Here is a 22,179-nt window from a genome sequence, read left to right as displayed (position 1 = left end):
TTATACAACTGAACATCTAATAAACAAGTGAGATTATTTTTTAATTGGTATGATCAATATTATAGCGTAGAGATCAATCTCAAAAATACATGTAAAGTGAGTATAAAGTACTATTATTTTGTTTAAGACAATTTAAATGTTTAATATTGAGATGATGTAGTTTAAAATCTACACATGGAAAAAAAATTGTAAATATGAAATAAAAATTAATAATAAATAGTAAAAATAACTTTTAAATAATAATTTTCATAAAATTAATAAAGATGTATATATTTTTATCATAAGCATAACGTCAAAACAATTTAATTTTTAAATTATAGTAATTAATATTTACTAAATAATATTATACATTTTAAGTTGTAATTATCTAACTTCAGTACTAATATCCATTATATTGTGAGCACTGAACATGTAGTAAGATTTACGACTCTTTGTAAAAAAAAAATTAAACTTATAAATTAATCAAATAATTTATTTGATGTACTATTGTAGCTCATCGCAAGAAGGGCACGATCGCCCACTCTATCACTATCAGTGCTCTTTGTTTGCTACTCTCAACAAACGGGTATGTGAATTGTGTTAAGTACCGAGTCATGAGTGCACGCAGCAGCCAAACCAAAACCGAAAGAAAAGCAAAGAAAGAAAAGACAGGCAAAACAAAAACATAACAAACAAACAAACAGGTAAAAGGCAAAGTCATCTCACTCTCTCTCTCTCTCTCTCGGCTCTCTCTCTCTCCCAAAACCCTTAAAAATATAATTAAAAACGGCGAGCTACTCTTTGAAATTCAATCTCTCATGCTCATGGATCTACCAGAGATCTTCTCCTAAATCTAATCTCCCCCGATTTGACAATCTTCTCGACGCCAAATACTGAAAATATATTAAAATAGAAAAATGAAAATGAAAGTTCCGTGCTGTTCCGTTTGCCAGACGAGGTACAACGAGAAAGAGCGCGTCCCTCTCCTTCTCCAATGCGGCCACGGATTTTGCAAAGAGTGTCTTTCTAGAATGTTCTCGGCTTCCACGGACACCACGCTCTCTTGCCCCAGATGTCGCCACGTGTCCGTGGTGGGTAATTCCGTCACCGCCCTCCGCAAGAACTTCGCTGTCCTCGCTTTAATCCTCTCGGCAAACAACACCAACCAACATCACAACAGCAACAGCAACCATTTCGACAGCGACGTCACCGACGATGATGACGACGACGAAGACGACGAGGTCGACGAGTACGAGAATATTAATAATAATAACAACAGTAATATTTATGATGAGGACGGTGATGTTGGTGGCAGATTTGGGCGTGGGACCCACGTGTCCAGTTCCGGTGTCGGTGTGTGTGGCCCGGTGATTGAAGTTGGTGTCCACCACGATGTGAAATTAGTGAAGAAATTAGGGGAAGGGAGGAGGGCGGGGGTGGAAGTGTGGGGGGCGTGGATCGGGGGAGGTCAAGGGAGGTGCAGGCACAGCGTGGCTGTTAAGAAAGTGATGATTGCTGAGGAAATGGAGCCTGATTGGTTGAGTGGTCAGCTTGATAATCTGAGGCGGGCGTCTATGTGGTGTAGAAACGTGTGTACATTTCATGGAGTTTTGCGGATGGATAGCTGTTTGGGGCTTGTTATGGATCGCTGTTATGGTTCTGTTCAGTTGGCAATGCAGCGAAATGAGGGAAGATTGACTTTGGAGCAAATCTTAAGGTTTTGTTTCACTTTCTTGATTGATTGATTTATTCTATGTGGAATATTATTATGTTGGGCTGCGTGATGATTCTTTATCAACTGATTATGTATGATAGGGTTTAGGATTAGAAACTGTATGGATTAGAGTGAAAAGGTTATTTGAATTTGTTATATGGTTGTATTATGAATGATCGTAATGGTTGCTTACTTTTTGATTTCTATAATTTAAAATTTTATTTTGGACGTTTCTTCCACCTGTGATTTCAAAATACAGTGAAAGAACCAAGTTAAGAACTCATTTGTTTCCTTAGAAGTAATCATTTGACAAGGCCACTAATGAACTTGTTAGTTGACAACATTGTTGTTCGAGTCCTTATCCTTCTGCATTAATATATGCTTTGTTACAAGAAGGATCAACCTGTTAAATATAACCATTTGGTGAGGGTACAAGTAGATCTTTGATCTTGAGTGGTTTTGGTATGGTGAATTTTGATATAATACAAATTTACCTAGGCAGGTTGTTGATGTTTCATCAAATGAGTTTGGAGCACTTGGTTTTTGGGATATTATTATGTATTATTCTCTCTTTTTTTTTAAAATTCCATCTTTAAAAATTGGTTTCCGGAAAGCTAAATATTTTTATGGTGAATGCTTTCACATCCCATTGTCATGGTGCTAGATGGAGCTAAATTGTTGGCCAAAAAGAGAGAGAGAGAGAGAGCATTTTCAGGAAAAATAATGTTACACTTCCCAAAGTAGTATCAGAACTTTTTTCACACAGGTGAGGTTGCATTCATTTATTGCATGGTGGGGAAGAGTAGTAAGTGATTTTACAAATTATGAAATTGACCATCTAATGATGAATGCCACCTTAGTGCTTGGGATGGTAATATTAGTGTGGAACTTGGGAAATGTATTATTACTCTTCTAAGAATGCTTAGTATTTTGAGATAAATTACTGAAAAGTGTTCCTTTTACCATAGTGATATCAGCAAGGGGTAATATTGGAATGAGGGGCCTCTTTGTTTTTTCAGTTTTCACATGGAAAAATGTTACGGAACAGAATTAGGACATTCTGTTATAGGAAGAGTATGTCTGTTTCAGAGTAACAAAAGCCAATCGAGGCAAGGAAATCAAATTGATCTAATACACATAATAAATCAGTTATCTTTGATCATTCAAACTTTTCTCAAACTCTTTGAAATTAATAAAAAATCTTCTAGACTCTTCTAATATTTTAAAAGCTTTTTCTTTTTTGTTTATCTTGTCCTCCTTTAATCTCCTCTTTTATAGGAGAGAGAAGGATTTCTGCTAACTAGAACTTAAAAAATTTCATGCATGTGAGAAAACAGGTGGAGTAATCAGCCATATCATTTAATACATAAGCGTAATATCTTAAGAATATTCTGTATGTTTAGAATGTGGAAAGAGATAAATTTGAATTTTTTTTTTGATAATCCATCTAATTTTAAGTTTTAAGTTTTTTTAGTGCCAAAACTAAATTTGATCTTTTATGATCTTGACTATTTTATTTTTAACTCTCATAATTGTCAATACAAGGTAATAATACATTATACTCCTTTCCTCTTTTGCATGGAAAATATTTATTTTTTGTGGAAGTAGCTATGAAATTCCTTCATTGGAATCATTGAAGATCTATTCTAGTTACATTTACCTAATCATTTTAGTGATTTTAAGCTTATAGTGGTCCATGGTTGTAGATTGTGGCTGGCTATAATTCTCCTTTCTTGCATTCATTCAGAGATTTTAAAAATATTTCATTCACTGAAGATTTTGTACTGTTGGGCGATAGATATTTCCTTGGATGTATCTTCTTTCTTTCTTTTTTCTTTCTTCTTTTACATGTCTGTATGTAGAAAAATTCGGAGTTAAGAATTAAAGCAGGCAGAGTTCCTTCTATTTTGCAGATTAAAAACTTTTCTAAACTAACTATTGTCATTGATAATTAGAAATGTGGAATTTAGTTAGCTTCTTAATGTTAACATTACCGTACTGTCATCTTACATGATGGTTTCATTATCAAATTTTGGCTGGCTTTGACTTTTGTCATGACATAGCAAGGTTTTCCACTTGCAGATATGGGGCAGACATTGCACGAGGTGTTGTTGAACTACATGCTGCAGGTGTTGTTTGTATGAACATAAAACCATCCAATCTTCTTTTAGATGCCAGTGGTCGAGCTGTGGTTTCTGATTATGGACTTGCTGCAATTTTAAAGAAACCTGCCTGCCGGAAAGCTCGCCCCGAGTGTGATTCTTCAAGAATCCATTCATGCATGGACTGTACAATGCTAAGTCCAAACTACACTGCTCCTGAGGCATGGGAGCCAGTAAAGAAGTCTTTGAATTTGTTTTGGGATGATGCAATAGGTATATCTCCAGAATCAGATGCCTGGAGTTTTGGTTGTACATTGGTGGAGATGTGCACTGGTTCCATCCCGTATGTGGAGTAACTTATCATCCGTTATAAAGTTTTTCCCTGTTCTTTTTCAACTTTTCCCTTTGTGCTATGATTTGATTGTGATACGTGTTTGCATACTTTGGTCAGGTGGGCTGGTTTAAGTGCGGAGGAGATTTATCGGGCTGTTGTAAAAAATCGAAAACTGCCACCACAATATGCAAGTATAGTAGGTGTAGGGATCCCTAGGGAATTATGGAAGATGATTGGTGAATGTCTGCAGTTCAAGGCATCAAAAAGACCAACTTTTAGTGCAATGTTAGCAACATTCCTCCGCCATTTGCAAGAGCTTCCACGCAGTCCTCCTGCAAGTCCTGATACGTAAGAACTTGAAAGTTTTAATTGCACCCATTTCTTCCATTCAATTGCAATGTTTTATTTGTTCACTATTTAGGCACTGGGTCTTTCTCTGAGTTGTGACACAACTTGGAACTCTGTGGACATGTTTCTGCTTTTATGTGCGTGTATTGTCGGTTTGAGTCTCTGAGTGAAAATCAATGTTAGTAAATCATTTGACTCCATTTTTAATTTATGGCTGATACAGTGGCTTTACCAAATTTTCCACATCAAATGAGACAGAGCCATCTCCAGCTTCTGATGTGGAGGTTTTTCAGGATAATCCCAACAATCTACATCAACTTGTCTCAGAAGGGGATGTCAGTGGAGTTAGGTTAGTCCGCTTATTGTAGACTTGCTTGTTTTCTGTGTGCAACTATAGGCTTTCCATGTTCTTTACCCTTTTTTTCTTTGATTGTGCAGAGATCTGCTTTCAAAGAATGCGTCTGGAAACTACAGCAGCTCAATTTCTTCACTTTTAAAAGCACAAAATGCTGATGGCCAAACTGCCCTTCACTTGGCTTGTAGACGTGGTAGTGCTGAACTGGTTGAGGCTATATTGGAGTACTCTCAGGAAAACGTTGATGTTTTGGACAAAGATGGGGATCCTCCACTTGTTTTTGCTTTAGCAGCTGGATCCCCAGAATGTGTTCGTGCTCTCATCAGAAGAGGTGCTAATGTCATATCTAGATTGAGAGAAGGCTTTGGTCCATCCGTTGCTCATGTCTGTGCATACCATGGCCAACCTGATTGCATGCGTGTAGGTCTTCAATTGCTTTTTTTTTTCCCCTTAATGTTAATTGTTTTTTCAAGTTTTATAGGTTTAACACATTTAATCTTCAGGAGTTGCTATTGGCTGGTGCTGATCCCAACGCAGTGGATGATGAGGGTGAATCCGTACTCCATAGAGCTGTTGCCAAGAAATATACAGATTGTGCTATTGTTATACTGGAAAATGGGGGATGTAGATCAATGGCTATTTTAAATTCAAAAGAGTTGACGTGAGTAGTTACATATATATTTCTTTTTGTTCCCACTTCAACAAGCTCATTGTCTTTATTATATATATGTGAGAAACATTTTAGATGAAAAATGGAATTCAAAGATGTCAACTAGAAGTTCAGTCATTACTTTTCATTAGGGTAGTGATGCCAGAAAGTGACAAAGCTCATAGTTTTCTTCATTTTTTCCCCTCTATTGGTGATAGAAAGTGAAAAAGCTCATAGTTTTCTTCATTTTTCTCTCAATTTTCATTTCTTATCCTCTCCTTACCTTTTGAGTGGGGGCAGGGCAGCAGGCGGTGTTGATTTGTGGTTAGGATGAAAGAAATCTGTGGGAAAAACTGGAGCCAATGTTAGAACTGGCTCGTTTCACTTGGCAACAGCTATTGCTTAATTTATGAAGAATTTCTCATTCTTATTTTCTTTGGATAGCATGGACATACATTATATAGAGGTGGATTGTGATTGTGACCTAGAAAGTAGAAATTAAATGATTCCCGACTTAGCAGAATGGACCTTTTTCTTTTTGTTAAATCACCTTCCTTGAAGTTTCAGACAACATCGGACTCACTTGAGAAAGTTCAAGGTGAAATTCATGTTAGGCAGCTTGGTATAAATAACTTGGTAAATGACAGACTTGTTTTGTTTGTCAGAAGAATGAACACTGTATTTATTCCATTGATTTGTAATTGTGGCTGGGTTTAAGCTTTTGTTTTATGGTTGGTTATAGTCTCAACATAGCAAACCTTATTTATGGGCTATTTTTGCACTGGTCTGGTGCATTCATACCATGCTGATATGTGATGTGTGCAAAAAAGCTCAGTGATGCATGTTACACCTTGTTGCCAATGAATCTTGCTGTGCTGGTATGTAAATGTTTTTGTTTTTCTCTTTGTACTCTTTTTCTTTGCTTTTTCTGGCATTGGATTCCAACCTATATTCAACTCTACTCTTCCTTAAACTGCTTATCTATATTATTATCTTTACAAGCCCTTAATCTGTACTTCCTAATATTTTTGTATGAAATCAAATATAGCCACCAGCAGAGACATTCTTGAGTATTCATCAGTTTATTAGTAGCTTAAATTTTCAGATATCTAAGATTACCAAAATCTCTCCTCGGACATCACTGTTTTTATCATGAAGATGCAAATTACAGTGCCTTATCTTGGAAGAGAAAGATGGGTTTTGTGTCCTGTTTTATTGTAGTAAACTTATTTTTGTAATGCTCAATGGAAATTTTACCTTGGATGGGAACACGGTTGTCACAACAAAAAAGTTAAATCAATCAGCAATAAATTCTTTTGATTTGAACAACTTTAGGTAACTATTTACTTGGAATGAAATTAGTACCTTTTTTCTATGCTGGCCATGGTAATCAATTCCTTGGCTGAGGTGAAGGATTCCAGCCTCTTCGGAAGAGAAAGGTGATCTATGGTTCAATGGAACTTTCTCATGGAAATTTATATGTTTTTAATGAGGGAAAAGACTTCTATTAATGATAGTATGTGGTTTATGACACATGCTAACTAATAAGTTAGAAGTTATGTCTTTAGTCTTAGCATGCATCATATTTCTCATTAGTCCTGGTTGGGGGAGATGAAATGAGAAAATGCTTGTAGTTTTAGATTTTTAAGCTTATTAAACCTTGAAAGTCTCTGTTGAGAAACTTCAATATATAAGTCTCTTGTTTCATTTGCTGAGAGGAGTTAAACCATGATAATCGGAAGATTTCACTGAAGGCAATAGGCTTTTGGTATCTGTTTAATGAACAAAACCACTAAAACTAGAGTTGGATTCTGCATAATGCCTAACTGTACCATTGGTATCTGTTTGTGGTGTGATCAGGAAGACTTTTAAAAAAAAAAAAATTTGGATTTAAAGGGAAAAGGATTTGTGAACCGTTTTGGGGATAAGTTAGTGGAAATTGGAAAGAGGAAAATTAAGTTGGAATGGAAAGGTTTTGGGATAAGTTTATAAAAGAGTGTAAATGAAAAAGGAAGAGAGTTTTGCTGCTCGGGTTCTATACGCTGAATAGCAAGAAATTAGAAAAATGAAGAGAACTTCATTGTTAAATGCACAGGCTTTTATAGACTGTATTATTTCTAGTGTTTCCATGCTGTTCCAACCTTGTCATCAAATAAAATCTAGACGCTACTCTTTTAACTTGCTATTTTTGTTGTGGTGCAATAATTTTGATTCAAATTTCTATTATGAGTAACTACAAAATGTCAAACATTTTTAAGCTTGTGTGGTACTCCTTCGTCTCTTTTTTTGTTTTTGTGTCTTTTCAACATGCATCTAAGTGCTGCATATCTGAATTTGTTGTTGCAGACCATTGCATTTATGTGTGGCAACATGGAATGTGGCAGTTGTGAAAAGGTGGGTTGAAGTTGCATCTCCAGAGGAAATTGTTAATGTGATTGACATTCCTGGCCCAGTTGGCACAGCACTCTGCATGGCGGCTGCTTTAAAGAAAGATCATGAAGTTGGTAATGCTTGAGGTCTTAAATTGGCTTGTAGATTTTAATGATGTTGTCTCTCTTCTTAAAAAAATGAAAAAGATAATTGACTTTCAGGGATTTACTGAAATAGCTCCACATGCTTTTTTTTTTTTTTAATAACTCTAGCAGATTTTGAGATGTCTTTGGTTGAAACTCAGTGATTATTTTTATTTTTATTTTAAATTTAGAAAAAAATAAAGGATGGTGCAAATAAAGTTTTTTGAGATTTGAAGATGCCCAAACTCTTACTACTTGTTTTATGGCTTGGACGATTTGTTTCTTTTGGACAGAGTTAATTAATTCATTTAAATTGGGAAGGACTTTAGGGATTATTTTTTATGTTTGAGAAGGGCGTAACTTTGATATATCTGTTAAGCTATTTACTCCTCACAAGCAAGATAGTCCCTTTTGGAGTTCTCTTAATTGCATGTTCTTGGGTGTCAGCTAACAGATTGTTCACCTTTTGTAAATCTTTCTGCTATCAATACTTTTTTTTATCAAAAAATTAAAAATAATGATTGCCTAAACTAGTTTTTTCCTTTTTGGAGTCCCCATATCAGGAACTGTAGTTTGGTCGTAGGAAGAGCAAAAATGTCCATAAGAATGTGAAACTTTTTAATTTTTGGAACTATTTAATTTAACTATGTAAATTGGAATTTTTATTATCACCCTAGAATAGATTGCTGATTATTAGTGACACATGTATACATAGAAGATTCTGTGCTCATTGTGGAATATGGAGACTCTTCCTCTTTATCTTTTGAGTGTGTGTGCATGTCTGTTTTTCCTGTTTGTGGCATGTGTTTAGGTGTGCGTGCATGCTTTTTCCCTTTAATTCAAAGTAATCTGTGAGATTTACAGGTTTTATTTCTTGCACGCAATTTTTTTACGGTTGTGTTAGTTCTATTTGTTTCTTCTGTTTAATTTGTTGATCATATATTCATATTAATTGTAGAGGGGAGAGAATTGGTGCGAATATTGCTCACTGCTGGAGCAGAACCAACTGCTCAAGATGCCCAAAATCGAACAGCTTTGCATATTGCTTCTATGGCTAATGATGTTGAGCTCGTCAAAGTAAGTTATGTGTGTCCATGCTTCTTGACAGGTGTGCTTAATATTTTCTTCTTAGATAACTGGTGCACAGTTTGCATGTGCTGTATACGTAATCACTTTAAATTTTTTTTATTCTATTATTTTTTTCTTTGTTCTGTTAATACATTTCTTATTTGCAAAAATATTGAATAGATTATTCTTGATGCGGGAGTGGATGTGAATATTCGGAATGTGCACAATACGATACCCCTTCATGTAGCACTGGCCAGAGGGGCAAAGTCGTGTGTGGGTTTGCTTTTATCTGCTGGGGCTGACTGTAATTGGCAGGTTCTATTTCCCGCCATTGCTTTTGAAATTCCTAGAATTTCTCTTGATAGGATGCACTTTTATGGTGGCACTGTACTTTATTACAAAGTTATTTGAATGCATAATCGTGCGACTTTTTATTTAATTGATCAAGAATTGTGGAGAACTAATGTTGTCTTACAAATTTGGCTTTTGCATTATCTCCCAATTTATTTAGCATTGTGTTTCTCAAGTTATCATCATATTCCGTTCATGATGCAAAAATAGCCAGTTCTAAAGCCATCTTCTTTTATTCAAATGAACCATGGAATGAAAAAAATTAATTGCCATGTTTAATGCCTGGAGTACCATTTTGCTGGGCTTGCCTCTCTGTTTGCTTTTTCTGTAAGGAGTTTTCTCCTCTGGCAATTACCTTTTTCGTCTTAACTTTTCATTTCAGGATGATGAAGGTGATAATGCTTTTCATATAGCAGCAGATGCAGCAAAAATGATTCGTGAAAATCTTGAGTGGCTCATTGTTATGCTTAGTCATCCAGATGCTGCAGTTGAAGTTAGAAACCACAGGCAAGTAGTCCTTATGAGCCAGTCTTGTTAGATTTTATTTTCTCCCAAGAGGTTCTCATTGTTGATAATTTATCTTAAACTATTGGGCTTTGGCTTTGTTTGTTCCTTCTGGAATATTTTAGTGTAAAGTCACTTGCGAAATGTTCAGAATGAGAAATTAAATTTGCTTTGTTTTTTGGGAAGTAAATTAAATTGACCTGCTTTCCAAGTCTCTGAGCTTTGCCTAGAATTTCTAGATTTTGACATTTAATTTCCATTATGTTACTTATACACACACAGAGTCACAGAGATACAGGGTTGTCTTCGAATTTGATATTCTGGGATGTTCCTCAATCATTCTAACTATTAGGCAAGATAATGATGTGAAATTTGACAAGTAATTGCTGCTTGAATTTTTCTTTGAGTTTGACAACCTTGAAGTCTGGGGATAGGGAGACTATATTCCTGGAATCTAAAGGAGTCATTTCTCGAACAGAAAGACATGAAGTCCTGTATGCTAGAATTTAGTTGATGAACTTTTCTGTGTAGAATGCCTTACGACTAAGCTCCACCCAGCCACACCTTTTTCTCGTTTGACCTGGAGCTTAAGGGCCAATCCTGTTTTGGTTGTCATTTCACCAAAAGTGTTTCCCATCACTTGCTTGAACCCACAGTTTTCAACGAAGTTTTCTGTTATGCCTGTTGTAGACTATATAACTAATGAACTTTTAATATATTAATCTTGTCTCTTACTTGTGACTGGTTTAAAATGTTGCAATGTTTATCAAGAAGTTCCAATTGCTGCATCATGTAATTTTGAGCAGTATTACATCACTGATTTGGTACTCATTTTATGAGCAACAGTGGTAAGACATTACGTGATTTTTTGGAGGGCCTTCCTCGTGAATGGATCTCTGAAGATCTAATGGAGGCACTTATGAATAGGGGTGTTCATCTTTCTCCTACCATGTGAGGACAAATATATTTCTGTGTTGAATCTGTTTACTTGAGTTATTTAAGAACAACAATTTATGACAAAAATACATTGCGATTCCTGTATTCTCTTTGTGTTCAGATTTGAGATTGGTGATTGGGTTAAGTTCAAAAGACGTGTTACAACCCCTACTTATGGGTGGCAAGGTGCAAAACATAAAAGTGTTGGCTTTGTGCAAAGTGTTCTTGATAAAGACAATCTCATTGTGTCATTTTGTTCTGGAGAGGTTCGTGTACTTGCCAGCGAGGTTTTAAAGTTAATTCCATTGGACAGGGGGCAACACGTAAAACTTAAACCAGATGTCAAAGAGCCAAGGTTTGGATCTGTGAAGTCTCCAACACAGTTATATATTAATTTTCATTACAATCTTGATTCTCTCTTTAATTATTGCTTCTCTTTTCAACTGACAAATGCCTGTTAATAGAGTAAGTTGATTACTGTTGTTGGAAGATCATTAGTGGAGACTGGATCACATTTATTGCATCTGCTTGTCTAGCTCTAACCTGTATATATGGTTTATGAACCATATTTAACTATGAATTTATTGTCATATGAAAGTTTTGATAGGTTATAGAAATCATAATTGGCGCTGAAGTCGACAATTGACTGGATATATCTTAAATTGTTCATGTGGTCCTCATTTTTACTAGTGAAGTGAGTCTTGAAAGTTGAAAGTAGCAGATATGTCAGTTTTCTATGAAAATTTAATACATAAATATAAAACAAACCCCTCCTCAGCCCTGGTTTGAGCAGTACAATTAAATGAACTGAGTATTGAAATTCAATGACTTATATCTCATTCGACTGGTTTTTGGAAAGTTCTTTGTGGTTTCTCATATTTAGCTGATCCAAATTCTCTTACCTTGTGTCTCCTATGTTTAACATGATCATTCATCAGAAAACTCAACTAATGTCGTATATGCCATCCTTATAGAAGTGGAGTCTTCAACTTTGGAGCTCTTTATCCATAACCATTTTATTGTCCACGCTAGCTTTACTGAGGCATTTACTTAATTGATTTGACAGGTGAAAAGATAGTAGCTTTCCTATCTTTTTTTAACAGTATATGTCTATTATCGTGTAAATTACATATTAGGTATCTATAGCCCTGGACCTGTTTGTATTTAGGATATTCCGCTTGTCCATTTTAATAAATCCCTTTTTTATCTAAATTTATTTGGGCTGTACTTCCACTATTTCATTATCACATTTCTTATTGTGCCCTTGTATTTTTGGTAGTTCTATGTGCATGATATTATCCTTCTTTTCTCTTTTTAAACCATTCTTCAGGGACTAGCGTTTTTTCAATTGCTTTACCTTATCATCTTTTTTTAAGTATTCTTCTTCACTACCAATTTTTGCTTGACATCATGTGAGTTGATTGTTTCTCATGTTTGGGGTGAGCCTCTCTTCTTCTTCTTCTCCTTTTTTTTTGGGGGGGGGGGGGGGGGGGGGGGGAATAAGAAAGATATATTGATTGGTGAAAGAGAAACTGTGAAGGTGACCCTGGTCTCAGCATAGGTGAACGAGAAGAGGAAGATGAGGGGAAATAAACTGCTTAGTTATAAAAAAAATTGATCGTTCACATTTATTCCCAGAAGAGAAAATTTGGTAGGTTTTGTATGTGGTTTTAACCTACAAATATGAAAAGTAAACAAGCAAAAACAGATGGAAAACTTACACGTTCTATACTCGCCTTCAGTAGGTCCAATTCCCAAACATTCAAAACAGTTTCCAAGAACAGAGCAATGATTGCCCCCTGTTAGAACTTGGTTTTAACAGAAAAAATGTGTGCTACCTGTGTGATGTATTTAGAAATGTTTGCGAGTTAGCTATTTTTGTGGCATACCACGCTAGACATAGAAAATAGAGATGTGATATGGACCTTGAGGTTTTGTGTTATTAGTTCTATGATTGTTTTGTAGTCCTGAATCCCTGTGTAAAATAATCTGAAGGAATTACTATTTTCAGCTTTTGGTGATGTGCCTTGTTTTTCTGTTTTTGGAAATTATATGTTTTCAGGTTTGGTTGGCGCGGTCAATCTCGTGACAGTATTGGAACTGTATTATGTGTTGATGATGATGGGATCCTGCGGGTTGGGTTTCCAGGAGCATCCAGAGGATGGAAGGCTGATCCTGCAGAGATGGAAAGAGTTGAAGAATTCAAAGTTGGAGACTGGGTTCGCATTCGCCCAACCCTAACAACAGCAAAGCACGGATTAGGATCTGTAACACCAGGGAGCATTGGTATAGTATATTGTATCAGACCTGACAGTAGTCTGTTATTGGAATTGAGCTATCTTCCAAATCCATGGCATTGTGAACCAGAAGAGGTGGAGCCTGTTCCCCCTTTTAGGGTACGGAATAACTTTTTTTCCTTTTGCTCCCGTGGCACTGCTGATTTATATATTTTTCATTTAAATAATTTTTTTTTCAGTTAAGAATATTAATTCCGCTGTTTTATTTTTACAGATTGGCAACCGGGTATGTGTGAAGCGATCTGTTGCAGAACCTAGATATGCTTGGGGTGGTGAGACCCATCATAGTGTTGGAAAGATCAGCGAAATAGAGAATGATGGTCTCCTAATAATTGAAATACCTAACCGACCTATACCATGGCAGGCTGATCCTTCTGACATGGAAAAGGTTGAGGATTTCAAGGTAAAATCTGACTGTTGTTTCTATGGGAAAATATTATTTGAACTGCAGCAATACAACCATTGATGCTGTTTCTTTTTTCCTGCTGTGTTACTGTAGTATGAACAATACTCATATTTCTTTTTCTTCCTGTTGTCTTGTTGCTGTTCAAACAGCAGTGCTCTTTTCTGTATCGTATGTGAGATTTGAGACATTCAAGGTGGGTTTAAGTGAATAATCTTCTGTGTAAATGTGTATTCATCCATGACAGGTTGGAGATTGGGTAAGAGTGAAAGCGTCTGTGTCGTCCCCAAAATATGGATGGGAAGATATTACCCGAAACAGCATTGGGATAATTCATAGTTTGGAGGAAGATGGGGATGTGGGCATTGCTTTCTGCTTTAGGAGCAAGCCCTTTTGTTGCTCTGTGACAGATGTGGAGAAGGTGCCTCCTTTTGAAGTGGGACAAGAGATTCATGTGATGCCATCTGTCACCCAGCCACGACTTGGATGGTCAAAGGAAACTCCTGCTACTGTAGGAAAAATTGTGAAGATTGACATGAATGGGGCTTTGAATGTAAGAATTTGTGTTATGACAACATATGTGTGTTTCAATTGTGTGATTTCTGTTGAATTATTTTCTCTGCAAATATAGGCATTCTTTTATAGCTATAGTTTTAGGTAAACCATCTGTTTCCTGTTGACTGGGAACTGTTAATTTAGAAGAATATATGTTTATAGACTTTTATCTTTTTACGAGGCTATGTGCCCATCATTGTTTGGTTAAATGCTTTAGATCAGCAGTGGTTATTTCTGTGTAGGTAAAAGTTGCTGGCAGGCATAGCTTGTGGAAAGTTTCTCCTGGAGATGCTGAACGGCTTTCAGGATTTGAAGTTGGTGATTGGGTACGTTCAAAACCAAGCATTGGTACCAGACCAAGTTATGACTGGAACACTGTTGGGAAGGAAAGTTTAGCTGTTGTTCATAGTATACAAGACAATGGTTATCTAGAGTTGGCTTGCTGTTTCCGGAAAGGGAGATGGAGTACTCATTACACAGATGTTGAAAAGATTCCCTCCTATAAAGTTGGGCAGCATGTCTGCTTCCGGAGTGGACTGGCTGAGCCAAGGTGGGGTTGGAGAGGGGCCCAGCTAGATTCACGAGGTATTATTACCAGTGTTCATGCCGATGGAGAAGTCAGGGTTGCCTTCTTTGGTTTGCCTGGGCTGTGGAAAGGAGATCCTGCCGATCTTGAAATAGGGCAGATGTTCGAAGTTGGAGAGTGGGTAAGATTGAGAGATTTTGCTAGTAACTGGAAATCTATTGGACCAGGAAGTGTCGGCGTTGTACAAGGAATTGGTTTTCAAGATGATAATTGGGATGGAAGCACTTTTGTTGCTTTTTGTTGTGAGCAAGAAAGGTGGGTAGGCCCTACTTCTCATCTTGAAAGAGTAGATCGGCTTGTGGTTGGACAGAGGGTAAGGGTTAAACTATCTGTGAAGCAGCCGAGATTCGGATGGTCAGGCCATAGCCATGCTAGTGTAGGCATTGTATCTGCAATTGATGCCGATGGGAAGCTCAGAATATATACTCCAGTAGGCTCAAAAACTTGGATGCTTGATCCATCGGAGGTGGAGGTGGTAGAGGAAGAGGAACTCCAGATTGGAGACTGGGTTAGAGTTAGAGCATCAGTTACGACCCCAACTTATCAGTGGGGAGAGGTAAGCCATTCAAGCATTGGAGTGGTACATAGGATGGAAAGTGGGGAATTATGGGTGGCATTCTGCTTTATGGAGAGGCTCTGGCTTTGCAAGGCATGGGAAATGGAAAGGGTTAGACCTTTCAAAGTGGGGGACAAAGTGAGGATAAAAGAAGGGTTGGTGACTCCTCGATGGGGATGGGGAATGGAGACTCATGCAAGCAAAGGGCAAGTGGTTGGTGTAGATGCAAACGGGAAGTTAAGAATTAAATTTCAATGGAGAGAAGGGAGACCATGGATTGGAGATCCTGCTGATATTGTGCTTGACGAGTGCTCATCTTGCAGAACAGGCACTTCGTGAATTGTGATTGCTATCAAATTTTCTTGCAGTTTGTTATAGAAGCTTCTTCTCCCAACAGATGTGGGGCTGTGAATTCCACTGCATCACGCAGTTAGATTTGGAGTTTGCTCTCCAAACAATATGCGAAGTTATCGTGGGGATGATCCAATTTATTTATTTCAATAAAATGGAAATACAGATAGATGGAAACTGAGCACATGATGGAGAAATTGGCTTGCCTTACTGTTAATTATAGGAAATACGAAAGCAGCCAGGCAAAAAAAGTAGCTGTAGGCCATTTGTATCTCATAGATGATGGTTGTAGGTTGTAAGTTTTTGAGGTATATATATGTGATCATTTATATGTATTTTGTACAAATTGAACACTAATCTTGTGAGTTTTCACTTAATGGGTTCTTTTATAGCAATGTTATCTTCCTGCTTACCCAACACTTTCTCCAATTCTTTGACTGAAAAGAAATGGTGAATATATATTGTAAACTAAACATCGCCCTCCCCCTGATGTGACCAAATTTTTGATATGTACAGCTATATGTATATGCAGCTGATTTGATCATTTGAAGTCTGGAGGCTTAATGAGTTTCTTTTTTAGATTTGGATTAAATGCTAAGCTGATTTGTATTTAGTTTTTTATAATGTTTTGTTATTTTTTATAATTTTTTTGCTATATGAATATGTATATCAATATACGATTCAAATAGTTTTGTATTTTTATCTATTAATTATAATTATATTCTTTTAAGGATTAGTTTAAAAGTTAGTTCAACACTGGGTCTGCCCCCCTTTACCCCCTCTTTTTTGGCGCCAAGACTCTGCTGTTGCGACTTTTGAGTTTTCCGAGTCATTAATCCATTTAAATTTCCTGAAAGCTTAGTGGTCATGTGGCCAGCCGCATATTCATCCACTCTGAGCATGTATGTGACTAGCTGTATATTCATCCGCTCTTGAGCATGTATATTTTTGGTGGGTGAAGTTAGCACAGCAATTGCTTATATAGACAAGTTTTATTTGGAGTGATTCTGTGGACTGGTAATGTCTTTTTTTATTTCATAGGGCAAATTCCCCGTAATGCAACTTAATTTTATTTTGATTTGAGCCTGTCTGCACATGTTACTCAGATGCTTCATGTTTTCTGATAATTATCCTAAATCAGAATGATAATTAAGACCTTTTACCATGCGTTATTTTAGTTATTTTTATAGGAGATATGATGTAGGATGGTTGTATATTACGAGTGGGGTTATCTTCTGGAGGTTATAATTTGGGTTATAAGTATTCGTTTTCAGCGTATAATATATTGTTTCAAAACTTGCGACAAGATGAATCAAACCCATAATGCTTGTGCCGTTTTACCCTGTGGTCGAGTTAAAAATTCTATTTCTTTACTGGCCATTTTTAAGTTTTTAAGATGTTTTCATATTTTTCCTATTTCTTTTAGAAATTTTATCTTTTTTATGGAATTCAAATTTGGACACCATTTGCTTTCCTTTTCTTATTTAGATTAGGAGAATTTTATTATAAAATAATATTTTAGATTTGGCGATTTTGGTAAATTCATAATATTTAGGATTATTATATAAAGAGACCAAAACCATAACTTTATCAATTCAGTATTATTCAATAAGCTTCATTACTTCGAAATTTTGTTTCAATTATCTTCAACTTTTTACGTTTAGAGTGGGTAAAACTAAATTGATTTTTTTTGTTTGATTTAACTCTTTTAGGATTCCAGCACAGTCGGTTAGTAGAAAAAAGTATTAGGATTTAATATCCCACATAAAAAAAAAAACACAATAATATAAATGAGAATATAAGCTCATTAGACCATCTCTTTACAATTCGATTTTTAAAAGGAGCTTTACCCATAAGTTCTCATCATTTGATTTCAGAGAAAAAAAAATGGATTTACAGTCATCCAGCTGGGAATGATGGGATCAATACAATAAGACGTTAGGGTCACGGATAGGACGAATCTAAGCCCATGGGCACCCTCCCAATAATTTTTAAGGGTGAGTTAAAAGAGTGGGCAAAAAAAGCTGATTAATCAAAAATCGAACCGAACTGTACGATTCGGTTCGGTTTTTATACAGTTTTTTTGCCTCCAAAAAATCGAATTAGTAATATAATAAAAATAGTAAAAAAAAACCGAAAAACCGAACTGAATGTCGTTGCTCGTCGCCGCCGCTGCAATCTCGTCGTCGCCACTGCTCGTCAGTCGCCACAAAAACCAAACGGTTCGGTTCGGTTTAAAAAACTGAAAATCAAACCATATGTAAAAAAAACCGAATGTGAAAATAAACAAGAGTCTAAATTTAAGTATCTAACACTTCTTCAGTTTTTCTGTTCTTCCAAAAACCGAACTCGTGAGTTGTGACCTTCAGGCTTCAGCCGCAGCAATCTCGTCGTCGCTGCTCGTCGCCACCGCTGCAATCTCGTCGTCGCCACTACTCGTCAGTCGTCACGGACTAACCGCTGCTCATCCTTCACGGAATCACGAATCTGATTTGCCGCTGCTGCTCGTCGCCGAGTCTCCGCCGCCGCTACCGCCTGCTGCAGCCGCTGTCATCTGCTGCTGCTGCCACTGTCACCTGCCGTGTGAAGATTGGCATTTGTTTTCTGGAAAAATGATAACTAATCATTACTGATTGTTCTGCAAAAATAGACAGTACTGGTTGTTCTGGAAATTTCATCTAAATGATAACTAATCATTGTTTTTCTTCATTAATTAAATTGCTGCAAAAATGAAAAAAACAGTTGGAACTGTGAATTGGTCTTTGCCTTTTCTGCCTTTTGTGTACTTTTCTTTTACTCTTCCCCTGCCCGCCTCTCAACTTTCGATGTGGGGTTCTAATGTTCTTACATGTAGTATGTACCACCGTCCAACATAAATTGCTGCTATGAATTTATACGCAACGGATCATCAACATAAATTTTATCCTTATGCTACACTGTGCAGAAGTTGTATCAGCATCTCCTGTAATGCACATGTGGTCGTCACCATCTTCTTATCGAGATTCATGCTCATAGATAGAATAAATGCACATAAAAAAGAAGCAGGAACGGATGTTATTGCACCACATATAGGACTTTTAATTTCAAATAACAAATGGTTCTAGTTTAATCTTATATCTTTAGAAATCATAGAGAAAAAGTAAATAAAATAATATGTAGTGTATGACAAAGTTAGCTGCTATATAAATATTTGTTACTTTTATTCAACTCTGCATCCCTTCTTATCAACCTTATGATTGATAGTAAGGTGATGAAATCAAATAACCCAATGATGATGAAAGATCCCTTCACCAGACAAATTCAATATACAAATGCAGAAACCAATTCATGGTTGATGCTCAATTGAACACCATTATTAATTTAAGGTTTTAAATTTAAAAAGCGCAAAATAGGTCAAATAGGCTCATAACCGAAATAATCGAATCGAATTATTTTGATTAATCGAGTATTTGATTTTTTTGATAATTTGATTAATCATGATTATGATTTAAAATAATCGTAATCGAACGATTATGAAAAATTTAGCAAAAAACCAAACCGAACCGAACCGAACCGCGCCCACCCCCAGGTGAGTTCCCATCCGTGTGCCCTCTCAAGTTACCCTTTTGTAAATGCAGTTGCACTGCATGTGGCTTTAGAGAAATTAATCCAAAATTTTAGTTGATCCCACACTGCACGTAGTTTTAGAGAAATAAATCCAAAATTTTAATTGATCCCATACGTATGGCTGCGCTACAACAAGTTGTATACCTTTGCTGTTTACGTAGTTCTGTTTCTGGAAGCTTTTACGTGAAAGCACATGGGGAGCTATTGCCGCATTAGCTGACCTCATTCATATTAACCGTTGTTGCCTTAGTTTTAATTTCATCATTCATGCTCTTGTGCTTCACTCTTTTGCTGATATGACCCACTTCTAATTTGGAAAGATGGGAAATTATATTGCTTCAGAGCCGTTAAATGAAACCTGAAAAATGGCACCATCCATGAATGATGGAAGAGTTCGAGTCCTCTCAATTTTTTGTTTTCCATGCCCGGCCGGTTAATATCCGGACTAAGATATATATATTATAAGTGTGTGGTACGAGGAGTTCTAAAATACTTTTGAAGTACCAGGTCAACCATAAAATAAAGAAATAATATCATGACATATGTGTGTATACTTTAAAGAACCAAGATGCAATTGGTGATTATATAAAATTTAATTACACATGTCAAACATGCGTTAATTGGTTGTATTAAAATTTCTCGTGCGGCTGATCTCTATTAGGAGCAAATTCCCTACCTATGATCCATAGTTCTCCAATCTAAATAATTATATGAATTTAGACTCTAGGCAAACTATTGTAATGACAAGTTTTATTCGTTGATCCTCTCTGGTCAAATTCAGGGAACTGCACCTATTATGGCCAATAATAAAAAACATATAATTATAGAAATATGATGTAGATTAAAAATATTGTTAACATTTTGACAGAATAGCTAGTGAAAGTACTTAAATATTTTATTTTTTAGTGGGTAAATACTTATTTAGTTTTTATATTTTGAGTTAAATGTTTTTTTAGTCTCGATATTTAAAAAAAGTTACCGTAAGACTCCTATACTATTAAATATGTTATACTTCTATCCTTACTTTTTTCTTTTTATAATAATACTCTTAATAATATTTTTGCGGATATTAGTAAAAAGAAAAAAATGATAACTTATCAAATTAGTTAATTTACTAATAAATAATTATTGATAATTAACTTTTTATAGATAAATAATTAATTAACGTTTGGAATATTTTTACAATGGTATTGTTGGAAAAAAAAAAGTAATGGTAAGAATATAACATATTTAACTGTAGGGATGTTTTGAGTTTTTTTTTTATAAATATAATGACTAAATGGATACTTAAATCAAAATATAGAGACTAAACAAACATTTACTCTTACTTAGCATTATTTAGCAAACTTAAGCAAAACCAAAACCTAGTTCTACACCACTCTTCACCAGGATCTTGCCCGAATAGCTAAACTGACCATCACACAATCAAATTAAAGTTCAGTTATACTTCAAAACTAAAAAATATGAGTTTAATTAATCTTTGATTTTTTTTTATTGTCCACTGTAATATTGCCGGATCAAAATCATTCTCTTTCTTTTTTTTTTCTTTTTTTTGAAGCATAGAAGAAATGGTAATTGAAACCCAAACGGGCCAACTTAGTTTGAAAGCATGCCCCGTTTTCTTTCCTTAAAAAAATAAAGTTAACGTTATTTGACTAAAATTGTTGCAAATATCAAATTATTTTACCTATAACTACTGATTTACCAAGCAATCCACGATAATTAGGATTCCCTAAGTTGTTGTATGACTTTTACAGCATTGTAGTGTGGTTATGAACCATAAATTTAAGTATTTTAATCTGTCATTTATTGAGGGTGCATTTGGGATTGAGGTTGGACAGTTGTAGCTTTTAAGCTACAACACTAAAGTGTTTAGTAAACACTAGCTGTTGTAGCTTGGAAGTTATGTTAACATGATTTTTTCACTTGTATAATAGAAAATCTATTATATCTTTAATAATTTTGTCAAAATTATTATTTAAAATTTATATTTACTACATATTATTAGTTTTTGTTTCATAGTCATAGTTTTTTTTCCACATCAGCTGCAACTTAAAAGTTACAGCACCTCAATCCCAAACACACCTTTAATACAGTAGATAAATAACTAAATAATTAAACTGCAATAAAATAATATTTAGGCTGCATGTAAATGAGCATTTTTTTTTTATAAAAAAAAAAACATTGTGAACGCTTTGGTCTCAAATTGCATTTTCTTTGAGATAATGGACATGTTATGATATCAGTAGCCAATAAAAAATAATTACTAGATATGCTTTTCTGGCATTTATAATTTTCAATATTTGTTGCATTATGATGAAGAACGTAATTTGAAAGAGAATGAACTGAATTCGTTGAAAATTTTGCTTAATTTGAAGAATTTTTAGTTCAAAAGAATTTAGAGAAATGTTACATAGAGTATGCAAAAGTGTTAATTCAATGAGATTAGAAAAAAAAAGTGTATCCTATCACAACTCTATTCTTTTAAAATTTAAAATAACTTTTGTGATCGGTCTATTAACCAGTTATAATATTTTTAAATGTTTAAAATTTTTAATTAATATAAATATTGTATACCATTGATTAAATCTAACTATACACATTTTTTTTGTAGTTTTTGATTTTTTAATAGCAGTTATAATTTTTAAACTATGACCTTCAATATCAAACCAACCTGAATTCTTATTTATGTGAGCGACTAGAATAACCCTAAATATTTTATTTCAACCCAAGAAATTTTACCGTTTAAACTAGTAGTTATCTATTGTAAAATTTATTATCTTAAAATCAGCATATGTATTTACTCATGCGAAAGTTCCGATATGGAACAGATGCCGTTGTTATCCATATTAATAGATTAGAGATAAATGGTAAGATTCTAGGTTTATGTCATGTGGCTTTCAAACTCCAAGGGCATTGGCATACATTTGAGTCTGGCTTGTGGACGTTTGTGGTAAAAATGCGAACGTGCA

General features: G+C 35.3%; 1 protein-coding gene across 2 annotated transcripts; it reads left to right on the top strand.

The window, feature by feature from the left end:
- Positions 1-607: 607 nt before the first annotated feature.
- LOC102606684 (E3 ubiquitin-protein ligase KEG) lies at positions 608-16,151 on the top strand. Of its 2 annotated transcripts, XM_006465692.4 has the most exons (16): positions 610-1,696; positions 3,776-4,138; positions 4,247-4,477; positions 4,701-4,826; positions 4,916-5,252; positions 5,336-5,493; positions 7,828-7,985; positions 8,953-9,071; positions 9,243-9,377; positions 9,796-9,920; positions 10,764-10,868; positions 10,975-11,208; positions 12,916-13,249; positions 13,365-13,553; positions 13,801-14,106; positions 14,351-16,151. In XM_006465692.4, the coding sequence occupies exons 1-16, from the start codon at positions 897-899 to the stop codon at positions 15,587-15,589; spliced, it is 4,959 nt and encodes a 1,652-aa protein (XP_006465755.2). In that variant the 5' UTR covers positions 610-896; the 3' UTR covers positions 15,590-16,151. The 2 variants fall into 2 exon arrangements, with proteins under 2 accessions (XP_052297805.1, XP_006465755.2); XM_052441845.1 differs by lacking the exon at positions 9,243-9,377 and having other exon boundaries at positions 608-1,696.
- Positions 16,152-22,179: the final 6,028 nt, after the last annotated feature.

Source organism: Citrus sinensis, chromosome 5 (genome assembly GCF_022201045.2).
Source record: "Citrus sinensis cultivar Valencia sweet orange chromosome 5, DVS_A1.0, whole genome shotgun sequence".
NCBI lineage: Eukaryota > Viridiplantae > Streptophyta > Magnoliopsida > Sapindales > Rutaceae > Citrus > Citrus sinensis.
This window is presented reverse-complemented; position numbering and strand designations above follow the sequence as displayed.